The 26,815-nt window shown below is 39.8% G+C and overlaps 1 protein-coding gene across 2 annotated transcripts; it reads right to left on the reverse strand.

Annotated features, from left to right (window-relative positions):
• Positions 1-423: 423 nt before the first annotated feature.
• Positions 424-17,023, reverse strand: LOC101170246 (prothrombin). Of its 2 annotated transcripts, XM_023962441.1 has the most exons (16): positions 16,893-17,023; positions 14,200-14,337; positions 12,938-13,018; positions 12,590-12,669; positions 12,491-12,515; positions 12,182-12,247; positions 11,981-12,089; positions 7,374-7,510; positions 6,949-7,242; positions 6,753-6,869; positions 5,907-6,033; positions 5,627-5,794; positions 4,881-5,054; positions 3,976-4,154; positions 3,207-3,277; positions 424-641 (listed from the first exon to the last, which is right to left on the reverse strand). In XM_023962441.1, exons 2-16 carry the CDS (start codon positions 14,270-14,272, stop codon positions 489-491), a joined length of 1,854 nt encoding a protein of 617 aa, XP_023818209.1. In that variant the 5' UTR covers positions 14,273-14,337; positions 16,893-17,023; the 3' UTR covers positions 424-488. The 2 variants fall into 2 exon arrangements, with proteins under 2 accessions (XP_023818209.1, XP_023818208.1); XM_023962440.1 differs by lacking the exon at positions 16,893-17,023 and having other exon boundaries at positions 14,200-14,397.
• Between the last annotated feature and the right edge of the window lie 9,792 nt (positions 17,024-26,815).

The raw sequence follows: 26,815 nt of genomic DNA on the forward strand, positions 1-26,815 counted from the left end.
GGTTGCTAGGAAACAGGACATTCGTAGATATAACGGCTGGATCTATCTAAAGGCTAGACTCGTCCAAATTCACAGCCATTAACATCCTGCCTACCCGCTTTGCAAAGGACACGGCCAACGTCCAAAATCCAAGCCAACGCACCTGTGGTCGAACATTCTAAACGTTTGATTGACAGATTCTCCTGAGTCTGCTATCAAGTTTTAGGGGTGTGGCCTTCCAACAAGCTTATTCCTGATTGGTGAGAGTGCTTTCCAAAGAAACTCAGACCAATGACTGCTTACTGATTGCTAAAAGATGTCGACTGAATTGACTTCATTTTGTTGGAACCTGAAGTAAACATTTTTTTATGGATGACGTAATACTCAGTCAGTTTCATATACTTTTCAGTTCAAAGTGGTACAAGAACAGGCCAGAGGCAGACATGGTGGGAGAACAAACTTTACTGGCAGCGTTGCGTTTGACAGAAATGGTGGATTTCTGTTGGGTTCTACTCGTCGTCTCCCCCAGATTTCTCGATCACTTTCTTGATCCACCTGCCCATCCTGAACAGGTGGGTGTAGAAGCCATACTTTCCGTCGCGGTCGCAGCCCTCCCCCCACGACACAATGCCGATCTGATACCAGCGATTCTCTCCCGGGTGCTGCGGAAAAAAGGTTTCCATCAGTTTCAGATCCAGGTGGAAGCAGGTGAACATCTATGCTATTCCTCTGGTTTCATAATAACATTTCCCCCTAATCATGGGATTTCAGGACCTGCAGAGAAAAGTGTTATGTCATCTAGAGATCCCACCCACTGGTAAGCAGTCAAGATGTATTACACTCTAAAAAGAGTATTTGGGCTGTAGTTGGAAAGATAAACTTTTTTACATTGATCTAACTTAATTATTTAGTTTGTTGAAAAAAAATCTTTTTTTTTTAGTTCATTCAAAGTAAGAATAGCATGTAGTTGTCTAACAGTTATTTTACTTTAAGTTGGTGTAACTTTGGTGTGAAGTTGTCAATGCGTCATGACATCATAACGTATTTTCTTTGCCAATCTGGGCAGATTGGGGTTTAAGTGTGAGTTTTTCTACATGTGTTTTGTTGTCTAGCTGTTTTCTCTGTTTTAACTAGTAATTTAAGCTGTTGTGTTTATTTCTTTTTTGCACCTTGAGTTAGTGTTTGCGAGAGGATGATGACCAACACCCTTGTGCGGTAAAACACTGTATGTCCCAATATTAAAGACATAGTTCACGACACATGAGGTTCTGCCTTGGAATGCGAGATATTACTGGATCATTGCTGCATGTCTTTGATATTAAAATTACAAGTCCCACTGGTTGAAACTTTAGAAAAATGTGTCAATTTAAGTTGTATGAACAAAATTTGGAGAAAAAAAAGTTTCAGGTAGATCAACATATTAAATTGACTTGGATAGACATAAAAAATTAAGTTGAATAAACTTAATTCAACCACGTGATACCAATTGAAGTGATTCAATTAAGTTGGATCAACTTTTTTCTTTTTAGAGTGTACACTTAAGCGCTTTGGCATATTTTTTTGTGTTTGTGACCAATTGGGGATGCAGTCCAGTACAAATGGTGAAGTCAAAAGGGCCAACAAGTGCTGAGCATCTCTGGGAACTCTTTCAAGACTGTTGGAAGACCATTTTAGGTGACTACCTCTTAAAGCTCATCAAGAGAATGCCAAGAGTGTGCAAAGCAGTAATCAAAGCAAAAGTTGGCTACTATGAAGAACCTAGAATATTAAATATTTTAAGTTGTTTTACTCTTTTTTGTTATTTATATATTTCCAAATGTGTTAATTCATAGGTTTGATGCCTTCAGTGTGACTCTACAATTTTCATTGTCATTAAAATAAATAAAACTCTTTGAATAGGAAGGTGTGTCCAAACTTTTGGTCTGTACTGTATGTGTTATATATAAATAAAAGCAAAGGTTATGGTAACATGGCTAGGTTCATGATGTGGGACACGTGTTCCATAGATAATTACTTAAAATGTTTGTTTATTAAAGCAAATGTTCACACAGTTAGGGGTTTCAATAAAACAATACCAAAAAAATAATTTTAAGCTCATTTTGAACCTTTCTGTAAATTTCAATTAGGACATTAGGAGGGGAACAAGGGAAAAATGGCATTTTAGGGGGCACTCCAGACTGATTTCTGATTTTCAAAACAATTTTCAAGCACTCCTTGCTCTTAGTTTCTATAGATTTGGTCTCAAGACATTGTTTAGTCTGAAACTATGTTTTAGCATTTTGTTTGTGAATAATTAGAAATAAAATGTTGTCCAATTCTAAAATGACCTGAATGGGGCTATCGTTTGTTTTAAGATCTGGCTCTGAAAGCGTCAGGCCTCACCAGCACAACCTTCACCGCCCATCACTGCTCTAAACATCCTCCATGCATTGCAATGAGATACACACACACACCGCTCCATGCAGCGATCAGGCTGAAAACTTTTGGTAGTAGCTCCTCCCACACATGGTTGGGGCGTCAAGGTTATGAACACATTTTTGGACAGGCGTTGATCTATGGCAAGTGAAAGTATTATAAGTCGGCAGAAAAAGTGGTGTAAAGAACGGCGTTTTGGCCTTCAAAAATGTTGCGTTTTATGCTCAAGCAGCAAATTTGCTGCATGGCAAAGGAGAGGCAGTTGAAGCTTCTCTTAAATAAATGACTGTTTTCCTACCACATTTCAATAACTCCTCTTTCTTTGGACTTTGACAGTTAACACATCTTAAAAGTGCAATCTATTGACAAGACAAAAAATGTGGATCTGATATTAGCATCGTCTAAAGATGCGTTCCTATTACTTTCCTTCTTGGAAATGTAATTTTACTTAAAAACAAATGAGCAATTCCACACAGTGTTGCTGCTAATGTTATGTGTTTGTTTTCACCTTCCTATTTATTGTGTTCAGTGTTTCGCCTATTATTTTTAATCACATGTTTGTGTTTATTATATTATTGTGTATTTCATCTTTTTTTTTTGGTTGCAGTGCTGCTGCTTTGGTTTTGCTGTGCAAAATAAAAAGACCAGTCCACATGTCTTTGCTCTTCTTTCCTGCCTGCTGAGGCACATATACTTTTGTTTTTACATGCAAAGGAGGCTGTGCTGAAATTTTACACACAAATGAAATTGGAAATTGGAATACAAATACGTGTCGAATGTGTCATCACGCAGCATAAATGCGTATCTGTTACCTTCATGACAAACGGTCCTCCGCTGTCGCCCTCACAGGCATCGCCTCGTTGGCTGTCATCTGGCTTAAAACCTGAAACACAGACTGAGTTTTAGAGACAGTGGGAGACACACAAGTTTATCATTATGATTTATTTGTTTTAAAATTCCCTCTGTACACACTCCTAAGTTGTCCTAATGCTAAAATAAAGCAGATATTAAATAAAATGCTTCTTTTTAATGAGTGATTTTCTGAAAATATGAGCCAACTTTGATCATAAAAAACTTAAAGACTCACTCTGATGCTAAATGGTCTTTTAACATGTTCTTGTGGCTTTTATCTGATGAAAAAATTGCCTCAAAATTGCATTTTTTTGTACTATTTTTTCAATTAGTTGTCAGGAGCAGATAAAACATGCTGTTTGTTAAAAAAAAAAGCCTCTGAGCAGCGGGAAGGGGAGGGGCGGGGGATTGCTCCGCCCAAACAGTCCCACAAACAACTCAGAGGTGAATTTCTAATGAAATTCTGCCGCTTTGTAGAAACTGTGTCCCAGAAATCAACACAGATTTTTTGATTTTCCTTAAAAACTGCATAATCATAAGTAAAAGACCACTGGGAACACTTTACGATAGTTCAAACGATGATTGAAGCATGGCTTTGACACTGATTTTCTCAATCAGTGCTGTTCAGACAATGAAGGTGAATTGGAGAAGAATCAGGACTCTGGCTCCAATTGCCCACTGCTATCCTCAAGGGTTCTCCTTGAGTGTGAAGTGAGGTGCGGCTGTTACCTGCACAGAACATGTTGTCTGTAACCCGGACTGATGTGGACTGGCGGCAGATTTCCTGGTCCACGATGGGCAAGTGGATTTGCTGCAAGACTGTTGGTAAATTTCTGGCTGCAGGATTCCAGCTTTCCTTCAGGTTTCCCCAGCCGGTGACTCGTCCCTTATAACCCTGCATCATCAAACTACAGAGAAAAAACAGTCAGTAAACCTATTCTTGAAGCTTTTTTGCCCAGAAGAACCTCATATCCAGCTCATATCCAGAAGTAAAACCTGGAGATGAAAGAGGAAGGGTGTATTCAGACTGGAAAAGTAAGTTGGTCCAGACAGAGTCCACTTAATTTGGTCCGGAACCTTGTGATTGGTTGGTATTTGGAATTCCAACTGCCTTTGATCCAGACATTTCTGTTCAGAACCAAAGCTTTAAAAAAAACACATAGCTAAAGATCTCTTTAGTCATTGGCCAGGAATTACAAGGACGAGGCAAAACAGCAACAGAAAGAATAATGGAAGTCCTACACTTTACAGTCCTTCTAGGGATAATTTAATTATTCAAATTTTATATTTCGCTGACCAATTTTGAACATCTGAATCAACATCAGGTACAACACTTTCTACCGCTATTTGGTCCAACGGATGCATGCTGCAGGGCATTCACTTTACGTAAACCAGTCTGAATACACCCTACATTTTAACTTCACGTAACAGACAAACTACCAGATCAACACCTTGTGAATAAAAATTTAAATCTTCTAAAAGAAAATCAATAAAACACCAAAGTTCTTGAGAAGATCCAGTAGTCCTACATATACATGTAGCACCACTGACTGTGACACCGTCTAGTTGGGTCAGAGATGTTATCACTGCAGCACATTGGTGGAAACTTTAAAAAAAGAAAATGTCTGTCTTACTTCCTGGCAACCTGCTTGTTGGGCAAACAGATGGGGTAGATCTCATCACTGAAGGTTATGGGTCGTCTTAGGTGCAGCAGGGCAACATCCCGGTTCAAGTTCTGCTTCCAGTCGTATTTGGGGTGGACAATGATTTCGTCGATGGCCACAATCTTCTCAACTCCTCGTTCAAATCTGTAAAACAGTGAGGCCTTCTCGTCATAAGAGAGTGTCAAAGCTGCAGGTAAGAAAACACGGTTTATACAAAGCAAAGACTTTGACAATACAGGTCCCAACTCCATAATTGATAAATCTCTGCAATGTAAAAAAAATTGGTTTAGGTAAAGTCTGCTCAAATAACTATCTTTACATGTAAAAGCCTCAATTGAGTTGAGTTTGGGATCCCTTGCTTGGAATACTTAATCCCGTCTGGTTTTAACCCTTGTGCTATTCTGGGCACTTTAACGTTGGGAGTTGGGTCATCTAGACCCACCAGACAGGGCTCTGAACCTTTTTAGGTATTTGTGAACCTCACTGGTGTCCATGGATTACATGAAATCTTTCCACCTATATCCACCTTTGTCATGGTAGGGGGAACATGTCAGTGTAAGGGTGGGGTCATTTAAGATAGCACAAGGATTAAAATAGAAATGGTATAGAGCACAAGAGGATTTGTGGAATTACAACATTTATTGTGGAGCCTGAACACAAGGAGCAATTTTAAAGTGTGAGAGTCTGGGAGGAAGAGGTCTCCTAAGCCGGCGTACTTGGCCCTGTTGTGCTTTCCGAGGCGGACCAGAATGTCTTCTGTGGTGAGGTTTTTGTTCCAGGGGGGGTACAGGACGCAGTGGGCTGCAGTGACGATCCACTGATCACTGATGAGGCTCGCTCCGCACAGCAGTTCCTGTGGGCTGCGTTTATACAGCATCACCTGCCTGCGAGCAGAATGTCATGAAAGATTTGAGAGCACCACTGGAGAGCTTACGTTTGATCAAAGCTCGATTTATTTTGACTTTTTGAATTCTGTGTGGTTAGCATGACTTTTACCATGGTGCTGAGGCCACCTCGGCATCGTCGCCTCCAACGATGCGCTGCTCTCGGTATGAGTCGAGGAGCTCTTGCTCTTTTGCATCCTTCTTGCTTTTCAACTCAAAAAGAGGACGCAGCCCACAACCTGCAACAAACCAGCCAGGAAATGAGTCAGCAAGGTCATCAATGTCACATCAAACCGGACCGGATCTAAATCAAGTCTTAAGCTATGTTCAAACAGGGCATGAGACATGTAGCTTATGGTCTTCACACTAGACAAGCAGGGAGGGGCTTCTTCTTCTTTTACTAATGTTTACTAGCGCATGTCCACCAGTTGTAAAAGGCTTGGAGCAAAATGTTAATGCAGTGCAAATCTTATAATTATTCATTTCTTGTCCATGATCAATTTTCAAACGGTTCAGTGAATTGAAAGGGTCACCATATATGTCACTAGCAAATTCGAGTCCTTGATTGGTCAAAATTCAACCCTGCTTAATTTTTAATGTGCATTCAATGGCTGTGCATTTTCTACGCAAAAAAATGTCTTGAAAACTTAGGTAGCTAAGTACGAAGACAAGACCTTTGAACAGGGAAGCCCAAAAACAAGCATTTACGAACGTTAATGTAGACTTTTTTTAATTGCAAGTGGTGGCTTGAATGTGTGTTTCTGAGAGCGGTGTCAATGTACCTGTAAGGACAGAGATACTGAAGAATGTTTGTTTAAAATTGTCCCACTTATGACCAGGATGGCAACAGAACACGAAGTTAGGAGTACCGTCATATTAGTTATCTGCTCTGCCACTCCTGTCTGTATGTAAAGTGTTGGTAAGTGAGAGGTCAGGCCGTGTATCTGTGAACACTCACTGCTCTCTCCCTCCCCAAAGGTCCGAGGATTGAAAAACAATTTCTTGGCAGGCGCTAAGACAGAGCGCTCCCTGCCTTCTGTTTCTGTCTCCTGCTCCTGTGCAAGAAGTGGATCCTCTGGGAAGCATACGAGGAATCACGGTAAGACAGAGAAGAGGAATAAGATAGCTGCAGTCAGTTCTGGGTCAGTCCATACCGCACAGATCAAGGTCACAATAGTCAACTGTAATGTTTCCAGAAATATGTACGTAGCACCATGGCCCCTCTGGGTCGTTATCAGGGTTCCGACACTTGTTGCCAGTCAGTTGGACTTCAGGGATGAACTCTTTGTCTTTGCTTAGCGCCTTGGCCTGTGGTGATGACCACTGAATGCAGGTGTGGCCTCCCAGGGTGACACTGAGATCTCCAGTGTAGTCTACACCATAATTTGGCAAGCAGATTGTAGTTTTGACCACTTCTGGAGCCACAGTGGGCGGGACAAATTTCTCTCCTAAAAAATAAAGGTTTGTTAATGTTGTCACCTTAACAATAAAGGCAAAGCCAGTCCAGAATATTAAAGTGTGACCAACTTCTGTTATTCAACAATCACAACTGACAGAACGAGTTGTTTTGGGTACTTGCCACATTTAGGAACCCTGCATGTTTCTTTCTGGACTGACGGGTCTTTGGTAAAACACCAGGGTCCCTCTGAACGTTTGTCAGGGTTTCTGCAGAAGTTTTCCTGTAGGATGCTGTTGGGTTCAGAGGCATTGAACTCTCTGCAAAAAAGAAGAGACCATCAGACAATAGAACGGTGGAACAGACCAGTTAAACAATCTGCATAACAGGCTATAGGACACTCAGTTAGTCACATCCACCCTTATAGGGGTTTGGCCCATACAGATACTGCAGGCTTTTGGGTTGTCTGGGCTGTGGAGGGGTGGAGAGAGTAGCAGCTGTATCTTAAGGGGAGCACGGGTGTGTCTTGTATCATTAAATATTCAAAGGGCTAATGTAACTTGCCCTTCGATGCTGTTGTACGCCTTCTAGTTGCCTTTATGGTGCAAGTACTGGCCCATTACCGCAGGTAAATGCTAAAGGCACTGGATGCACATGTAGGACGCCCACACAAACTACTGATTGTCTGATTGTGTAATTTGCAACAGAAGGGCAACACCTCAAAGACCGTGCACTTTTCATGAGTCCCACAGTCCGCGGGATTTGGAGGGATTGCGGAAATAAAGAATCCGACCTTTTTCTGTTCACCTTTATTTACCCTCACATGTCGTAAAAGTGTTCACTACGACCTGTCTCCCAACATTTCAGCTCTAAGGGTTCACCATGCAGTCTACGACATTGATGTATTTTGTGGGCCACCTGCGTGCCCTGTACAGGTGTGTCCAATTTTTTTGCCTGCAGCGTCTAGCCTTAAGGGCGGTTGGGACCAAGGATGTGGTTGTTGAGGTAAATCATTGCCCTTGTTATTGATTACATTAAGTAGATTGTGCCCTTGTTATTGATTACATTAAGTAGATTGCTTGGTTCATAGTATCTAATGCAGGGGTGCCCAAATCCAGGCCTCGAGGGCTGTTTGGAAAACATTTAGGACACCCGCCCTCAAGGCCAGCATTTGGGCACCACGAATGCAGCGCTCCCACCGGGGTCAGAAAAAGCGCGTTTAAGTTCCCGCTTCCAATGAAAATTCTATGTACATATACACATTTCAGGTTTACTCTTTCAAAACTCACTTTCAAGCGACACTACCCAAATTTTTAAGTCAGTTTCCGGGATCTACGTACAATGGGTGCAGCAATTGAATGCGCGCTGAAAGCTTAACCTGTTGAACTTTGATTTTATATGGACTTGGATTTGGTAGTGACATGTTGATAGAGTCCTTGCCAAAGCAAGGAGTACCAACTGATGGAAATTGATCATGAGGGAGAAGTTAATAATTGCGGTTTGTGCTCGGCCAGAATTCTGGGACACCAAGTCTTTCATGCGTCAAAAAAGAGCTGTAAAGAAAAAAGTCTGGAGCAAGATTCACCGGATTTGCATCGCTTGCATCGGTACATGCCTAGTATTGTTTTTTTTTTTTATCTTAAATCAAGTTTTGGAGAATGGAGCAAAGGGATTTTTACTCATTTTAACAATTATTTTCCTATTTCTAGATTCTAGATTTTAATGAGACAAAAAATACCTTGATTAGGCTTATTTTGAGATAAGCATGTAAAGCAAAGATAAGATAAGATAAGATAATTTAAAACCTGGTAAAACATCTTGAATGTCTAAAAACAAGATTTTAAATCTGTGCAAAGAATCAAAGAGTTTGCACTATAGTAACAAACCATATCTTAAAAGAGCGTTTGAAAACCAATCTCCAGCGTGTTTTTGAATGCACCACCCATGCCCAATGTGTACGTAGCATAAAGAATACAAGGCGATTTAAAAATGAGTGAAACTGTAAAAAAAGTCTTGTATCAGGTTACTTAGGTTACCTGACAAAGCAAATGATTAGTTCACACCTAAAACAAGCTCAATCCTTAAAAAGTTGGTTAGCATGAACTCAAACAATCCTGCCACGTTGAGAGTTGATAATCTTGGTAAATGTATTGATTTAGTTTGTTCTGCCTTGTTGGTTAACTTTTGGTTCTAACACACATGGGTGGTTACCCATTTTTATTAGGGATATTTGGTTTGTAGTGGTGATTTTTTTGATCACCATTTAACATTTTTTCCCCTTTAATAAGTCATTATGTCCCGCAGCAGTCACAGACTGCAAGGACCATATTGTAACTGCTACAAGGTCCGAACACTCAGGTTCAAAACGTAAAAAAAAAACGCTTCAAAACGCCAAAAAACCTGGTCAAAGTTGCCCAAAGCACAAAACGACATGAATAAAAATAAACACACAACACCACCGCAAAAACGTCAAAATTGTAATAGCAAAAATGACGCCAAAAACACAAAATAGTCCTATATATACTATATACTATAGTCCTATAGTAAAAGACAGGCTGCATTGAAATACATAGGAAACCTGACCGCCAAAATTTCTATGTTGTTTCTGCTTTGTTTCATTTTTACGTTTCTTGTTTTTTACGGACGCTTTGAGCAAAAATTAGACCCCCCCGTACATACCCGAAAACTCACCAAAATTGGCACACACCTAGGATAAATTGAAAATGAATTTTTGGCAAAGGGAACGTCAACCCGCCCGAAGTCGATGACATCACTGAAAGTGTTCCCGTAAAAAAAATGAATGGGCCGAAAATCACTTATGGGGCCGAAACTTTTTTTTAAAAATTAGAGCTACCAAACCAAAACAAGCCCGTTGGAGACATCCCAGTCTCCAACGGGCAAGAAGTTTTGAAATCATTATGGGATGGCCACACGACCTACGGCTTGGCGGCCATTTTGTGACGAACTCTGAGAAATGGCGATTTTCGTGTTTTTTGACAATATGGGAAAACGACACTTTTGTTTGACCGATTTTCACGAAATGGCACACACATGCCACCAGCTTCATTCTACAATATCCAAAGACGTTTCCAGACCTTTGACCTTAGGAAGAGGCAGCCATCTTGAAATAAAAAAAGCACCTTTTTCATCCTTGGGATTTTTATCGATCTTCTTGAAACTTCTCGAGCATCAATGGCAAGCTACTGTGGACAAAATGTTGGAATTAGAAGTTGTAGATTTTGAAAGGCGTGCGCGTGGCAAATTCGCAACTGTTGCGATTTTAGATCTTGAATTTTCTATAAAAAACACCTTTACCACCGGATTCAAACGTAAACTTGTCGTTGGAATTTTCATCGATCGTCTCGAAACTTTTTGGGCAGCAATGGAAAGCTACTGTGGAAAAAATGTTCGACTTAGAAGTTGTAGATTTTAAACGGCGTGCCCGTGGCGAGCTAGCAAAGTGGCGCACTGTTATAACTCCTTTTTCATTCATCTTCTTTACCGTTTATTCCCTTTCGGGGTCACGGGGTTGCCGGAGCCTATCCCGCCCACTTGGACGTAGGCAAGGGATGCCCTGGACTGGTCGCCAGTCTGTCGCAGGGTAGAATGTCCTCAATCACACATCCATTCGCTCTCACACTCACGGTCAATTTAAAGTTGCCAATCAACCTATGAAGCATGTTTTTGGACGGTGGGAGGAAGCCGGAGATCCCGGAGAAAACCCACGCATGCACAGGGAGAACATGTAAACTCCACACAGAAAGGGACCCCATTGATGTTGTGTTTTCATGTCCCCCAGCTGGGACTTGAACTGGGGGCCTTCTTGCTGTGAGGCAAGAGCGCTAACCCCTGCGCCACCGTGCAACAACTCCTATGTTTTTCAATGGAATAACAGTGAAATTTTAATAAATGCGTCAATGTCAGGAACTAAACATAATGAAAAACACTGGATATGCACATACAAGGAATGTGGGCGTGGTTATCACAAAACCAGTGTTGCTAAGGACAACAAAAAGTTGACTTTTTCCGATTCGTCTCAAACTGATGTCGGTCTGTTCGTCATCTCCAGGTGACCCAAAAATAAAATGGTTGCTATGGAGATAAAATCAACAGAAAAGCCGCCATTTTGAAAAAGGTGTTTTTTTTATCAACTTAATGACATTTAGCTCTCACCAATGGAGCAGTGTGTTTTTCTGAGTCAGTGGATGATGCTAATTGTTAAGCTAGCACTTTCAGCCACATTAGCATAGCTAGCATAATTAGCATTTTAGGTAATGTGTTTTTCTGAGACAGTTGATTATGCTGATCGTAATGCTAGCACTTTTAGCCACATTAGCTAGCTAGCATAGTTAGCATAATTAGCATTTTAAGGCAATGTGTTTTTTTGAGACAGTTGATTATGCTGATCTCAAAGCTAGTACTTTTAGCCACATTAGCATAATGTGGTTAACATTATTAGCACATGCAGCTTTGACTAGCCTTGATCAAAGTTGGGCGGTGAAGGTGGACGGTGAAGGTGGGCGGTGAAGGTGGTGATGGCGGCGGTGGTGCGTAGAGTTGGGCGTGGAAGGCTGTTGCGTCTGCAGGCCATACAACGCCGCTTGCGGCTTTAATTTAGTTTAATTTTTGCTCATGTTTGTTGTAAATATTGTAGAATGTTAACTATCCTTTGGTAAATTGATAGAAAATGGAGTTCATTACAAAAACACGTTTCATTTAACAAAGTCATGTTCAAATTCTAAGACTTTTACCGGATAAGTTCAAGTTAGGACGATGAACTGGTTAGTTACCTGAAGATAGGATGTGGAAAGCTGTGGCTCCAGTGTTGACAGACCCTGCCTGATTTTGTGATATGGATGTTCCCGTTGTAGTTATGTCCATTGCCAGAGACACAATGGCCTGAACACACACATATGCACAAAGACTCACAATCTGACAATTTTGACACAGAGGAACTTAAGACTGTTTTAATCTGGTTTATGTAGAATTACCTTCCACACAGTCTCTGATGAGGCCGATGGTCTTTGTTGTTCTATGTTTCACTGTTCCTTCACAGTCTGGACAACAGGCAAACACACAAGTGTGTGCAACAGTTATATGTTTGTGGACCAATCTGTTCTGAACTTTGTTCATATTTGCTTTAAAGCTTGCAGCTGAATAAACTCTGCTTTGCTGCACAAACAACCTTTAATGGAATCGAAACTGTTTACGCAAAAATAGAACTAGTTTGATTTATTTTTTATCTTCCAAGGAGTATTTTACCAGTTTGGATTTCCTTTATGTGTCTGCTTGGTACTCACCCAGGTACTTCGCCCAAAAGATTTCCTGAAAGAACAGTCTGTGTCAGTATAGTGACCTGTCTGAGTTCAGCATTAAGGTATTGAACAATGAAGGCGTACGGTTTTATCCGTCTGCTCAAACACTTCTCTGGCCTCTTCGTGGTCACAGATCTCCTCAAAGCACTCCCTCTCCAGGTTTCCTGAGAGCAGATAATCAACATTAGCAGACACCAGCATGGCCTCCTGACTCAATCATTTTTCCTCCACCTTTAGAAAACACCGATACATTTTTCTTTATGTCGATTTTTCTCTCTTATTTATAATATAGTAAGAGTAGGGACAGTCTTATTAATGGTGAATCTATATGACAAAAGGAAGCCATAACACATCTAACCCCCTAAAAGCTAGACCCAGTTACAGACAGGAAGTTACTCCTTATTTCAATATATTGAGCAGGAAGTGGCTCACCTGGTTTCAACTCCTCAAACATCTGATTGGCTCGTGGGTTCCGGACCAGCACCTGCGATGCCTGCTGACCCTTCAGAAAAACTGAAACCATAAAAGAGATCTTTTTTTTTAAATTGGAGATGACAAACCTTTAGAAATGCCAAGGTTTCAAGCTCTTCCAGCATCTTAGTGAGATTGCAATCAATTATACATCTATCAAAATTATTTGCATTTGAGGAGATATTACACTGCAGATATCCAGAAACAGTGTTTTTATTAGTAAAAGGTTTAATTTTCTGTTTGACACACTTTCTTTGCTTGCTTTAAACATTTTACTTTTAAGTCCAGAAATGTTTTTTTTATCACTTTAGCCAAAGTTCAAGGATTTTTTTAAATTTAGAATTTAAGGAAAGTTACTATAGGGACATAGAATTAAAACAAAATACAGTACTGGATTCAAGGGCAAACTAGTTAGTTTCACGTGTACACAAGAAACCAGGACAATTTTTATACTTCTTTGTTCCTTTAGGCGCTCCGTAGAAAGTAATAATGAACTATTAAAACTTAGAAAAGGCAGCTTAATTTCAACTAATTTTTTTTTTTACTTCTATGTCCCTTCAGAGGATCCGTAGTGTGGAGCCACCAGTACTTTTTTTTTTTTTACTTCTTTGTCCCTTTAAGGGCTCCGTAGTATAGAGCCACTATTGTTTTCTTTTTCTTTTTTTTTTGTTCTTTGTTCCTTTATGGACTCCGTAGTAAGTAAAGATGAATTACTATTAAAAACAAATATTTTCCATAATTAATCAAACTTAGAAAAGGCAGCTTAATTTCAACTAATCGTTTTTACTTCTATGTCCCTTCAGAAGATCCGTAGTGTGGAGCCACCAGTACTTTTTCTTTCTTTTTTTTTACTTCTTTGTCCGTTTAGGGACTCCCAAAAAAGTAAAGATGAATAATAAGAAAAACATGTATTAACATAGGTGATCAAGCTTAGAAAAGGCAGTTTTATTTCAAGGTATAAAATTGCGAAACAGCAACACAGTAAAGCAAAGATATAAACAGCTTTGTAGACAACAGGTTAACAGGTTAGAAACAGTTCCTGCCTTGTTCAATAGGTTTTAGCTGCTTACTTGCTAAAAAGATAAAAAATTTACAGAAATATATGATTCAGACAATAAAGCACCTAAAACTGTGTTTTAAGTTTTTCAGTTTCACCATTATATTTGCTCCTAAGAGCTGCAGCTCTCTGCAGAACCTCAAAGAACAGAGCAAAGGTTTAGTACCGTGGTTTGCTGCACAGTTGTGCAGAATCAGCAGCAGCACAACGGCGCTGGTGCGAAGGGTCGGTTCCACCATGATCCGAAAGCTCAAAAGCAGATCCACCAGCGTTCAGTGTCTCCGTGCGCTCAGTTCTGAGCTCCCTGTGGGGAGAGTATTGACCGAAGGGTCAAAGTATGAGTCAGGCTGATGAATGGATCCACTCCGTCAATGTGGACATGCTCTCAGAGATGATGCGGTTTCATACAACAGGAAGTCTTTTCAGCCACAATTATGGTCATTATCCCCGGTGCTCGTCTTTGAATACAAATGTTGTTGATGTTTGAAAAGGTTCTATGCTATTTCAACCCCAAAGTATTCCCAGAAAACAAAGATTATGGACTCAAAATAATTAAAGGTGGATTATTTTTTATTGGGAAAAAGCAGGATAAACGGCTAAATCTGAGCTTTGAGCCTGACAACATTTTGGATTTTGAAACTAATTCTAGATCTTTGGTTGTTTGTGTGAAGTGTTCAGAGCAAGTACCATTCAGTGCTTTAGGAGAAAGTATCCTTTAGCCAGAATTTCCATTATAAAATGCCAATGAAAAGAAATCATGACTTCTATCTGTGTTTCCTTCCTGTGTGAACTTCTGGGGAGTCAATTGTCAAAAACACCAAAAGAGCAGCCATTTAAGTAAAAGGTCACACTCTTTTCTGACCTTAGTGAAGAGGCTGTTTTTTTTTTTTTTTAATAAGATTAGGAAGAGGGAGAACTGATGTGCTGCAGCTGTTTTCCACAGTTCAGGCACCCAGGTGACTCAGTGACCAAATATTTATCCGGCTGGATACACAAGATAAGGTCCGTCGGCTGGTTAGTTGCTTAAACTGAAATCTTTAGATTTTGAACGTCATTAAAGGAATTCGTTTTCTGTTGCCACAAAGTAGTTAACAAAAGTATTTGATTGTTAAAAACACAATGCAGAAATTACTAAAGTGCTGCCCTACCACCTAAAAGTAGACTACAGACAATATAACAAAACACAACATGAAAGTAAGGACATACACAGACTGCAACGTATTGTGCGCTCAGCTGAGAAGGTGATTGGCTGCAGTCTTCCATCTCTCCAGGACCTATACGTCTCCAGAACCCGGAGGCGTGCAGGTCGGATAGCAGCCAATCCTTCTCACCCTGGTCATGGTCTACTTGAACCACTCCCTTAGGACAGGAGGCTAAAGTCCATCTGGACCAGAACCTTTCTTTCTTTCCGTCTGCAGTCCGACTCATGAACCCTTTTTAATCCCCCCCCTAAACTTTTCACTTATATGTCCAGTTACCAGTCCGTTACCTGCACCTTCTTCATCCTCTGTTTGCACTGTTTATTTCTATTTATTGTTCTGACCATTGTGTCATTTTTATGTTATTTTGCTTACTATTGTTCATTTTTATTCCTAAGTGTTGTATGTGGCACATTGGCACCGCAGCAAACTCCTAGTCTGTGAAACTGCTTTGTTCACTGACAATGGCAATAAAAACCCCTTGAATCCTGAATTTAACAAAAAAAAAGGATATTGGACTGATTAGAATATAGGAATAAGACAAAAGGGGTAGCCTAAAAATAAATAAATGCTGTTCTTTAGAAGATAATCACTAGAATGCAGTAAAATATCTGTCTATGCAATAAGTCATTTTTACTTAACAAGAAATCTTATCATAGGAAATTTAGAAACAAGAAGTTCCAAACAAGCATTCAAAAATGAGAAAAATAAGCTAAAAAAGCTGCTGCCTGATAGAGTTACTGAAAGTTAAATGTTTTACAGTCCAATGATAAATATTTGAATGAATTGCAGTTTTGATTACAGTTACAAAAAAACAGTGTAATGAGTGGAAATGACTCATTTTAGGACAAAGTGTGAACAAAAGTTGGCCCATCTTAATAAATCCTCATCAAATCTAAAACTAGCCCTTAATCTCAGAACATAAATCTACTTTTTACAATGTTATCAAACTCTCTGAAAGATTTAATGTGGCTTCTCCGTGTTAAATACTAAGTCTGTTAAATCAAATGCATTTAGATGTCTTATGAACAATTCTTAAATCAAGAATTTTAGTTTTTTTAGTCTTAAATCAAAATTTCCTATTGTAGCCTATGGAGAAAAGGATTATGACTCATGTTAATAATAATTTATTTATTTCTAGATCCCAGCTCTTTATGAGACAAAACAATTCTTGACGAAATACTTTAATTCTTCCAGTTTTGCAAAACCCTCTGCAGAGCCCAAACACATTGATCTGTCAAGAAGTTTGCTTCATAAAGGCTTTTTTTTTTTACACAACCATACTTTATTAAAACAAAGTTTAACACTAGAAAATACAGAGAAAAACTTAAATCAAACTTGAAAAGTTTGGGGGTTTTTTAGATGTGAAGAGTTTGCATCTGTATTAATCGATATTAAGAACAAATATTTTTCCCATTTCAATGAAGATTCTCAAAGAAAAAAAACCCCACAAGTAATTCTTTTGAGATTTCGATTGGAGTCTCATCAACCATAAGTGAACAAACAACAAATGCAAGGATTATCTCAGGGAAGAGCATTCAGGAGCCTGCAGCCATCCTTCAAGAACAAAACATTTGATTTTAAACAGCAGGGATGAACTTCATCCTATTTTGACTCTTATGGGGAAAAACGTACCTCTGATGGCGGAATCAGTCCTTACCTTTTTGGCTTCATCCAAAGATTTCCTGTGAGAGAGACGTTTTTAGTCCTATCTATTCAGGCCAGAGCAGACGGTTTGTCTCTGCATGGCGGCTCGACTTGTACAAGTGCAGCACAAAGCATAAATGCCTCCGACTGCAGTGGCTTATCAATACAAGACATTTTTCATTGTACACAGCGTGTGGTGTTCTATCTCCAAGGCTGTGTGAAGATACCAGCTTACGTCTGTGTGTATCAGAAGTGCTGTTTTGCATTCTGTTCCTCTGACCTCATTCCTGCTGTTTCAGTACAACATTACTAAATAAGTATTGGAAGTTTAATGAGAAAAAAAACACACAAAAAGACACAAAAGTTGTCTGTTTTCGACGTATGAAGAAATTTGGTGAAATTCCAAATGAGTTTGCCTTCAGTGATTCATGAATTACTGCTTTTTTATAGTGCGTCCATCCGTGTGTATCTATCTTCTTCTCTGATGTATTTGGTATGTTTTATACATTTTATGTTGAATGCTTTTACTGACACTATCTTCTGCATTTACCGGGCTTGGGGCAGTCACATTTTGTCTGTTTGTTTTTTTTGGCTGTGTATTTTTGTGGGCCATCACATTTTTGGGGGTGACGATCGCAGAATTTGGTGGGGGGACCTTGCCCGTATCCGGCCTTGAGCAGGAAGAATCCTACTAGAACTAAAGGCTCTCACATTTGAGCTGCCTCATACATATCAGACATACCTTTTAAACATAAAAAAATAAAAATTCAAACATGTTCCTGGAGGAAAATAATAGTTTTCCTCCCAGAACGTTTGTTATGGCAAGAAAAAATGTTGAAACTTCGATTTCGGGTCCATCGGAGCAGATAGTTAATGTACAGACCCAAACTAAAATATCAAAACCAGCCTGTAACATTTTGAAATTCCCTCAAAACTGTAATAAAAACAACAAATTTTCACAAAGGGAAAAAATTAAAAGGGTTTAAAAATATTTAGTTGGTCAAAAACTCTTGAAGCTTTTCCAAGATAGTATAGCAGCATGAAAGAAACCTGTTTGGCTAACACAAAACAAGAAGTTGGGCTAACTTTAATGCCAAAGAGCTTCAGATGATAAGACATAAACAGATTCATTCTTATTTACAAGCACAAATTAAAATTCTTTTCTACTAAATGTACACTTTATATAGTGATTCTTAAGATAAGACATCAGACTTGAGTTAAACAATAGTTTAACTCACTATTTCTCCAATCCTGGAGGAAGTTTCTTTATAGAATATATTTATTAAGCAAAATTAGTATAAAAAATGTAAAAAAAAAGGATAATATATCAAATCTGTTACGTTCCCAACCCATGGAGAAAGGAAGAGAAAGTGTAAACTAAAGAAATAAAGCACCCGGACTGGAGGGGCTGCGGTAAAGTCCAGCTTTTAATGAGGCATCAAATGTTAAAGATGCACTCAGATGAGAATCTGATCTGCCTTCTGGCTCAAAACTGTACGGCTGAATCGTCTTTTTTCTTTACCCGCTATATCCTTTTCGGAGTGACGGGGTTGCTGGAGCCTATCCTATCTAACTGATGGGCGAAAGCGGGGTGAACCCCGAACAGGTCGCCAGTCCGTCATGTGATACTAAGAAGAGAAAAAGGAGGACAGGTCACTAAAGCAGACTTCATGATCAGAAAAAATGCAGTTTTTTTTTTTTATTTCGCTTTCTTACACTTTAATTTCAAGTAACTGCTGCAACAGGATACTATTTAAAACAAGGTCTAAATTATTTTAAAAGAGAGTTGTATGTGCTCTCCATCATAAAAGTCACATTATAAAAGTTATGCTCAGAAAAATAGATCCACTTTTTGTAATTCCTTGCAGCTCGTGCAGGGTTTTGCTCAGTTAGCGACGGGCCTCTAAGTGTTACAGGTTGCAGAGCCCTGGAAAAAATGACATAGGAAAATATAAATATGGTTGACTGCATTTCAGAAATTGGAGCAACTGATAAAACAACAAAAAGTTAAAAGTAAAAAAAAAAGTAGTTCAAAGAGCAGGAACATTTTTCTAATATATTAATAGATGTTGCTGTGGTTTGATAAAGGACTATTTGATCTCAGATTATAGCAAGCACTACCCTATCTACAATACTACAAATGAACATTCCAACCTTTGATAAGCAGTAGATCACATTTGGAGTTTCAGCGTAAACTCCACACAGAAACAAGGACGGGGTCACATATGGTGAACTGAGGAGAGGAGCTGTATGTCGGTGTGTTTATCTGCTTATTTTCCAGCAAATTCTGTGATTGCAGTTTTTTATCCTTGCTTGGTAAACATGTTCGTTGACATAGCTAAGAGTGCATGTGTTGGTTGCAAAGCTAGATACAATCTAGAGTCTTATCCGTTTTGGTTGGGTTGACTTTTGCTGTTGTCCCTTAAAGATTTGAGTGTTTATGCGTTCATTGGTAATCCTTACTCTCAAGTCTCAATCTATGTCTTCCCAAATGTCTCAAAGTGGTCTCAAAAGATTTCTCAATTTAGTTTACAGATGTATAAAATTTGAGAAATGTTAGAACTTTGTTCATTATTATCAATGACGCCAAAGCATGATTGGGGACAAAAAAAAACTATTTTCAAAATTTGTTGTTTTTTTTTCATCCAGCACATCAAGTTCAACTGAGCGCTGCAGAACAGTGACAGTCCTGACAAACGTTCCTATGTCTGGAGAGTATACCTTAATTTTTACCAGTCGCCCATCCGTCTCTTCCAAGTTCAAAAGGACTTCATCCAGACTTCTACAGCAGCACATTTGGCATTGGACCTGATCTGACCAGTCCAAATCGGCGCGACACCGCCGCCATTTGCTTCTGCAGAAGCGGGGGGACCAGCGTCAGCTGACACAGCAACTGAGCTTCTGGACGATTTAATCTAGAGAGAGGAATTAGGCAAGGTTGTCTAGTTTCTCCGTATCTTTTCCTTTTAGTTTCTCAACTGTTAACAGATCACATTAAATCCAGTGCAGTTGAAGGCATCAATCTCATTGACAAAGAACTAATTATTACTCAACTTGCAGATGACACTACACTTTTTCTACAAAATGAAAAACAAATTCCTGTTGCTTTTGACGTTATTGGGACATTTTCAAAGGCGTCCGGTCTTTGTCTGAATGTGAATAAATGTGAATTAATGGCAATTAAAGAATGTGCTGCTACCACTTTGTATAATCTTCCAGTTAAATCTGAAGTGAAATATTTAGGTATTTTAATAACAAAAGACCAACATGCAAGAAGCTCCCTAAATTTTAACCCAATAATAGAAAAAACACAAAGGAAATTGAATCAGTGGCTCTCCAGAGATTTATCTTTGAGAGGAAGGATTTTACTCAGCAAAGCAGAAGGTATTTCCCGCTTAACATACGCAGCTTTGGCTTTACATGTTGATGATAAAATTATCAAAGAAATTGACAAAATGCTTTTTAATTTCATCTGGAAAAATCGAACCCATTACCTAAAAAAAATGTTCTCATGAACTCCTATGACAAAGGTGGCCTCAATTTTCTCGATTTTTCTACCTTGAATAACACATTTAAAATTAATTGGCTAAAACAACTTTTTAGAAATCCCAGCTCCATTTGGAACACTATACCTCTTTATGTTTTATCTAAAATTGGTGGTGTTGTTTTCTTTCTCATGTGTAATTATGATGTATGTAAAATCCCACTAAAATTGTCTGCATTTTACCGCCAAGCCGTCCTTTCATGGTCCCTTGCATACAAACACAACTTTTCACCTCACAAATATTCTATCTGGAATAACAGGGACATTTTATATAAACGCAAATCACTCTTCATAGAACATTGGTTTCGAAATAAGATTATTTTTGTGTATCAATTATTTAACAACCAGGGCTTACTTTTAACTTATGAGGAGTTTATATCTAAATTTAACCTCCCTGTTCCCCTTTTAGAATATGCTAGAGTGTTTGGGGCTATTCCTTCTGGTGTCTGCATGCTGTTTAAATTCCAACACAGAGTTAATATTGAGGAGCCTTTTCTACTCTCTCCCATAAATACTCCTGTGGGGAAAATATGTCTGACCGGTTATCCTAGGAAAAACAACAAAGCAATACGAACATTATTTCAAATGAACATTGTTTCACTACCTCGTAGTATGTCTTATTGGAACATGTTTGTTGAAGACATTGCATGGAAGGAGGTTTGGCAAACACCCAATAAATTTTTAATCACTAATAAGGTTAAAGAAGTTTCTTTTAAGCTTATCCATAGAATTTACCCAGCTAAAATGTTTATTCAAAACAGATTTAAATTAAACATTGACACACTCTGTAGTTTTGGTTGTAATTCCCCTGAAACAGTTATCCATCTTTTTTGGCATTGTCCCAAAGTGAAGGTATTTTGGCAGAAGATATGTGATTTTATTAATGATAAAATTCATTCTTGTCTTGTCTTATCTTGGAAAGATGTTTTGTTGGGTCTAATATCAAAAAATATGCAAAAGGACTCTGCTTTTGTTTTAAATCTTTTACTAATTTTGGCTAAATTCCATGTTCATAAATGTAAATTTTCTGGTAGAAAACCTTGTTTCACTGTATTCCTTTCTGAATTAAATCAGTATATCAACAGTATTCGAAATTCAGAGAAGCAAAAAGCAATCAGAACATTGTCTGTATGTGATAGTTTCAGTATTTTCTCGTGGAGTTTATCCCCCTGGCTTATTTCTCTCTATTCTTGTTCTTCTGTTTGTTATAGTTATGTATTTGATATTTGCAGTTGTGTTTTTATTGCATACCTAAAAGTACATCTTTTTAAAATGACATAATGTGCAATAAAGTTGATAAAAAAAAAAAAATGAGCTTCTGGACTCCCCCGCAGAAGTCTCACCTGTCTCCGCCTCCTCCCGCTGTTCGTGTGGGCGGGAGAAGCGTTTGTGCCCCACATCACCACATTCAAAGCACTTCATCTGACCATGCAGCTCCCGTCACCGAATTTTCACCCGAAAAGAAACTTCTAAGTTCTCATTCTGGTTCTCCAGAAACATGAGAGCCTGTCGTCTGAGGGACTGCACGTGTATCAGTTGGGAGTCCCTACACCCTAAAGTCAAAGGCCTGAACCGGCTCGCAAATTTGCCGAAACGCGGTGACACAGAAAGAAAGAAAGAAAGAAAGAAAGAAAGAAAGAAAGAAAGAAAGAAAGAAAGAAAGAAAGAAAGAAAGAAAGAAAGAAAGAAAGAAAGAAAGAAAGAAAGAAAGAAAGAAAGAAAGAAAGAAAGAAAGAAAGAAAGAAAGAAAGAGTTTGAGTTTCAAAACACCTTTAATGACCAATCATCATTAAACAAAGAAAATATTCACATCACAAACTAAAGAAAACAAAAAAACAAAGAAACAAACTCAAAAATTTAGCACTAAAGAGTCATCCTTGACAGAACACAAAACATTTTGTACAGCCCAAATATTGTCAAAGACATAAAGTGCATGTGTGAGCTTATAAAAACCAAACTCGACGCTCGACCTAGCCACCAAAAGTCTCTTAAAAATAAACAGGACATCGTCAGACCCAACTCCCCATATCCGATTTTTCCTCGTCAACCACACCGCTTGGCTTGGCTTCACCGGAAAGAAACAACAAAACATGGACTCTTCACTTTTTGGCCAAATATTTTGGCCCATGAATAAAACACAAATTAAAACGGTTCCTTCAGCCCCTAAAAAAAAAGAACTAAGAAGGAAAAAAGTCCAGTTAGATGTTGACACTGCAAAAAAAAGATGTTCCACGGTTTCCAGAACAGAACGGACACCCATCCCCCTTGCCAGGATTAAGATGCACCAGATATCTGTTTGTGGCTAAGATCCCATGTACAACCCTCCACTGGAGGTCACCTACCCATTTCTCAACGGGAGCTTTGTACAGGGATCTCCAACAGCCCCTCGGGGAAGACCCAGTGCCGAATAATTTAGCCCACCTCGACACTCTGACGTCCATCAAGGAGCGCAAGTTCAAAACTTTAACACAGACAAAATATAAAGACTTCTTTCCAATAATTTCAAGGTTTCCAATTTGAGGAGTAGACCAGGACGAGAGTTTGGTTCCGTCCTCCTGCTATCCCTCACAGTCCGGAGAAACTTGCAGAGAAGGAAAATCTAAATCCACACCATCCACCCATTGGTTAGCCCTTGTGCTATCCTAGGCACTTTAACCTTGGGAGTTGGGTCATCTAGACCCACTAGACAGTGCTCTGAACCTTTTTTCTTCAATAATTTGTAATCTTCACTGGTGTCCATGGATTACATGAAATCTTTCCACCTTTATCATGGTAGGGAGAACACGTCAATGTAAGGGTGGGGTCATCTAAGATAGCACAAGGGTTAAATGCGTTTGGATCCATCACGTAAGCTGTAGGACACAGGCCTCTGTCTCCCTCTTCTGGTTATCTCTGTCATTGCTGTCCTCTGGCCTTTTCCTGCAGGTGTTTGTTTTTTCTCCACAGGGATGACTGGCGGGGACTTCTGATTCACCTGCAGCCCATCTCCACTCTCTGACTGTGTTTCTGACCGCTGATACCAGCTCAAGGCCACCAGTCTGTCAGCTAACGTCTGATGGGATTGAGCTCGTGTCTGGTAGAAGATTTCCTGTCAGACATCACACGTCTACCAGCTGCTCTGCACTCTCTGATCACTCTGTCAGGAATGGTGTCTGGTCCAGTAGACCTCTGGGCGTTAACTCTTCATGGAGTCTTCCTCATGGCAGCCATTGTGAGGCAGAGCAGCTGGTGGTCTGGAGGAGGGATGGTCTTCCTGGCTGCCATGTTGTTGTGAGCCTCAAACAGTCTAGAGGTCATTGGCTGCATCTTGAATGGAGGTGTGACTGTAGGCAGGTGATGATGTCCTGTAGTTGGAGATCACCTGGATGCTCTGTCACATGTGGCGGAAATCTCTGCTGTTGAAGTGGATTCTCTGAGCATGTGGCACAAAGGTGGAAGTTTTTTTCTTTTCTTCTGATGATTCAAACCTGTAAAGAGTTTAGTTTGTCTGATCAGGAAACTGAAAATGACGACGTCAGCGGAGCAGAAAGAGGAGGAACACCGTCAACAATCATGTTTGAGCTCCGACAGACATTTTACAGAACAAAGAGCCGCTGAACAAATGGAAGAAGGTTATAGGTTCAGTGGACCAAGAGCTGGATCATCTAAAGGAAAACGGGGTCCACACACAACATCTATGTGATGATTATTCTGGAAATACTGGGCAAATGTTTCTTAATTATGGGTTACAGCTCATAAATTCACGTGAATAATGAGGTCATGAGAGAAAATCTCTATTTTCTTGCTGGTTTCTTATTGAATAGAATGATTACAATCAGACTGGTGAAATATTCTGAATGTTTCTGAATATCTATTGATTCATTACTTCTGATCAGTTCTTATTTCTGTAACTATGATATATATGGACTTCAATGAAAGACCATGTGATGTTTACATTTATGGTAAAGCTGACCAATCGTGTTATTGATTACAACTCGAGCGGTTTATGTATCTAAAATCAGGCCCACAAGATTTCAACAATGACTTCAATGCCTGAGCTAAGCTCCTCCCACTTTGTGCGTCTTTGTGTGTTTCTTTTTTGTTCCCCTGACTGCAGCAGTATCTAGTCAATGAGAACCTGATTCCTAGAGAAAAGTGACTGTTTCAGCTTTAAGGGGTCTGAAACTCATCCGTCCTGCTGTCCCTGAAGACCGGCTTTATGTTCAGAACCAGGTTCAGGTTCTGGGCTGGGATTGGATATGTTGTGGTTGCAGGAAACCCGGATCTAAGCAGAATGTAGAAACTGTCAAAGTGTCAGTCAGACTCAAAGACAGAATGTCACAGATCAGCATTTATTGGACAAAAGCAGAGCTAGAAAATCAAGCAAATTTCCATGTATCTGGTAAAAACTTTATCCTTCAGTCTTTCACATATGTACAGATTTCTTTGACATATTTTCTTTTCATGTCAATTCAGTCAAACATGTTGATCCTTCATGATTCGGATGAGTTCAGTGTTTTCTGCAGCAGGAACATGTGAAAAGAAACCTGCTGTTCCTCAGCTGAGCTTCATCATTCCATCTCAGCAGCAGATGAGGAGGATGTGCTGCTGGAAAATCTGCCTCACAGACTCAGTTTGCAGCTTCTGCTTTCAGATTTGACTCCTAATTTCTGATGTGAGGCATTTCTGGATAAACCAAATCCCTGTTTTCTCCCTGACAGCTTGGAGGAGTTTCTGGAAGCATGAACAGCTTTGCATCTGGAAAACATCTGGCTTTTTCACAGCAGAAAAGACAAGAAATCTCCACACCACTCTAGAACCATCTAGAATCCTGAATCCCTGGGATCCATTTTCATGTTTACATCAAAGTGAGTTTCCTTCATGTCAAAACAGGATCACAGATCTCCCATCAGGCCTTGCAGCTCACGACTTTGTGAAGAGTTCCTGAAGAAACTCTTGGAAATCTCATGGTTGATTCTCTGCCAGTTGACATCCATGGAGATTTTCGCTGCTGTTGTTCAACTGTATAGTTTGTCCCAGACGCTCAAACTCGTGAAAAGTTCAGCTGGAAGTTGAGAACGAGGCTTTGAAACCAGCAGCAGTTTGAGTCCATTCTGATGTTCCATTCAGGTTTCTGCTACAACACGCCTTTATTTTGAAAGAGCCTGTGGGGCAGAAACAATGGACGGTGACTCTGAAGATGAGATTACCGACCCCCCCTGGAATGTTGACCCCTGTGCAGTCGACTAGTGGGGGCTGGGGCGGCTGAACCAATCACAGAAGACTGTTGCAGCTTTCCCTCCAAAAGTCAACCAATCAGATGTTGTTGTTTTTTGGATTCTTTGTTCTTGAACTTTCACACGTGGAAGCTTCCAGAGTCTTTTCTGTTTGGTCTGCAGGCTGAGCAGAACTGACTCCTGCAGGATCACAGGAACTTTCAGGAAAATCTCCAAACAGGAGAAAAGTTTCTGGACTTTTTTTTTTCTGGGATTGTCATTGTGAGACTAGCAGATGATCGATCGGAGCTGCAGTGAAGAGGACGGCGGTGTTTGTGGGAGTTGGAGCTGAAGATCGGAGCAGGAGGAACCATGTCTTCAGAACTTCAGGAAGGTTCTGTCAGCGATCAACTTTCTGCTGCTGAAGGAACCATCGTCCAGAGCGAGGAGGAGCTCTGTCGCCAGCGCAGACTGCTGGATAGCAGCTGGAACACGCAGCTTCAGCTCCACATAGTAGGTATGTTCACTGCATCCACCTGCAGACAAACAGGGGGGTAATCCAGGAAGCAAGTTTAAACTACCCTGACTTGAAAACCCGTATACACCGGGACGAATGTTCGCCAGGCGTTATTCACCAGCGTTTTTCGCCACGTTTTTTGTGTTCACACCCAGGCGATTTTCGGTGACGATGAGCCGAGCGAACATGCAATTTCATTCCCTGACGTTAGATGGCGCTTAATGTAAAACAGAAATACTCCTGTACACAAGGTGGCGCTGCGCAACTTTACGCTTCTTAAAGTCGCTTTTCACTCAGAAGAAGAGAGCAAGTATTTACACGCTTGTCAGAATCATACAAAGAAAACATGAATATTTCCAGCACCAGTAGCTCCAGTTCCAGCGATGAAGAAATTATTGTTCTGTTGAATGATGAAAGACGGCGGAAAAGACGGCGATTTTGGGTACATCCCATAGTTACGAGAAGAAAAGAACATGATGGGGATTTTTATCGACTGGTACAATATGGAGTGATATTTCTGCCACCACGTTGCACACAAAAGTTTCTAAGTTGCACACAAAACTTTCTAAGTTAGTACAAGAGCTGAAAATATATCACGAGCATTTTTTGGGATATTTTAGAATGTCCGTCAGTGAGTGCATCTTCTTCGTCTTATTTCTTCGCGACGCTACTTGGCGACT

Source organism: Oryzias latipes, chromosome 2 (genome assembly GCF_002234675.1).
Source record: "Oryzias latipes chromosome 2, ASM223467v1".
Classification (NCBI taxonomy): Eukaryota; Metazoa; Chordata; class Actinopteri; order Beloniformes; family Adrianichthyidae; genus Oryzias; species Oryzias latipes.

What these genes read in the sequence shown, in the direction of transcription:
- LOC101170246 (XM_023962441.1), bottom strand. Translation starts at nt 14,272, where the DNA reads ATGGTGGAACCGACCCTTCGCACCAGCGCCGTTGTGCTGCTGCTGATT. An exon ending in CTTTGGGGAGGGAGAGAGCA is followed by an intron (nt 6,034 to 6,752) that starts GTGAGTGTTCAC and finishes GGTTTGTTGCAG; the next exon opens with GTTGTGGGCTGCGTCCTCTT. An exon ending in AGACAACATGTTCTGTGCAG is followed by an intron (nt 3,278 to 3,975) that starts GTAACAGCCGCA and finishes TCTGTGTTTCAG; the next exon opens with GTTTTAAGCCAGATGACAGC.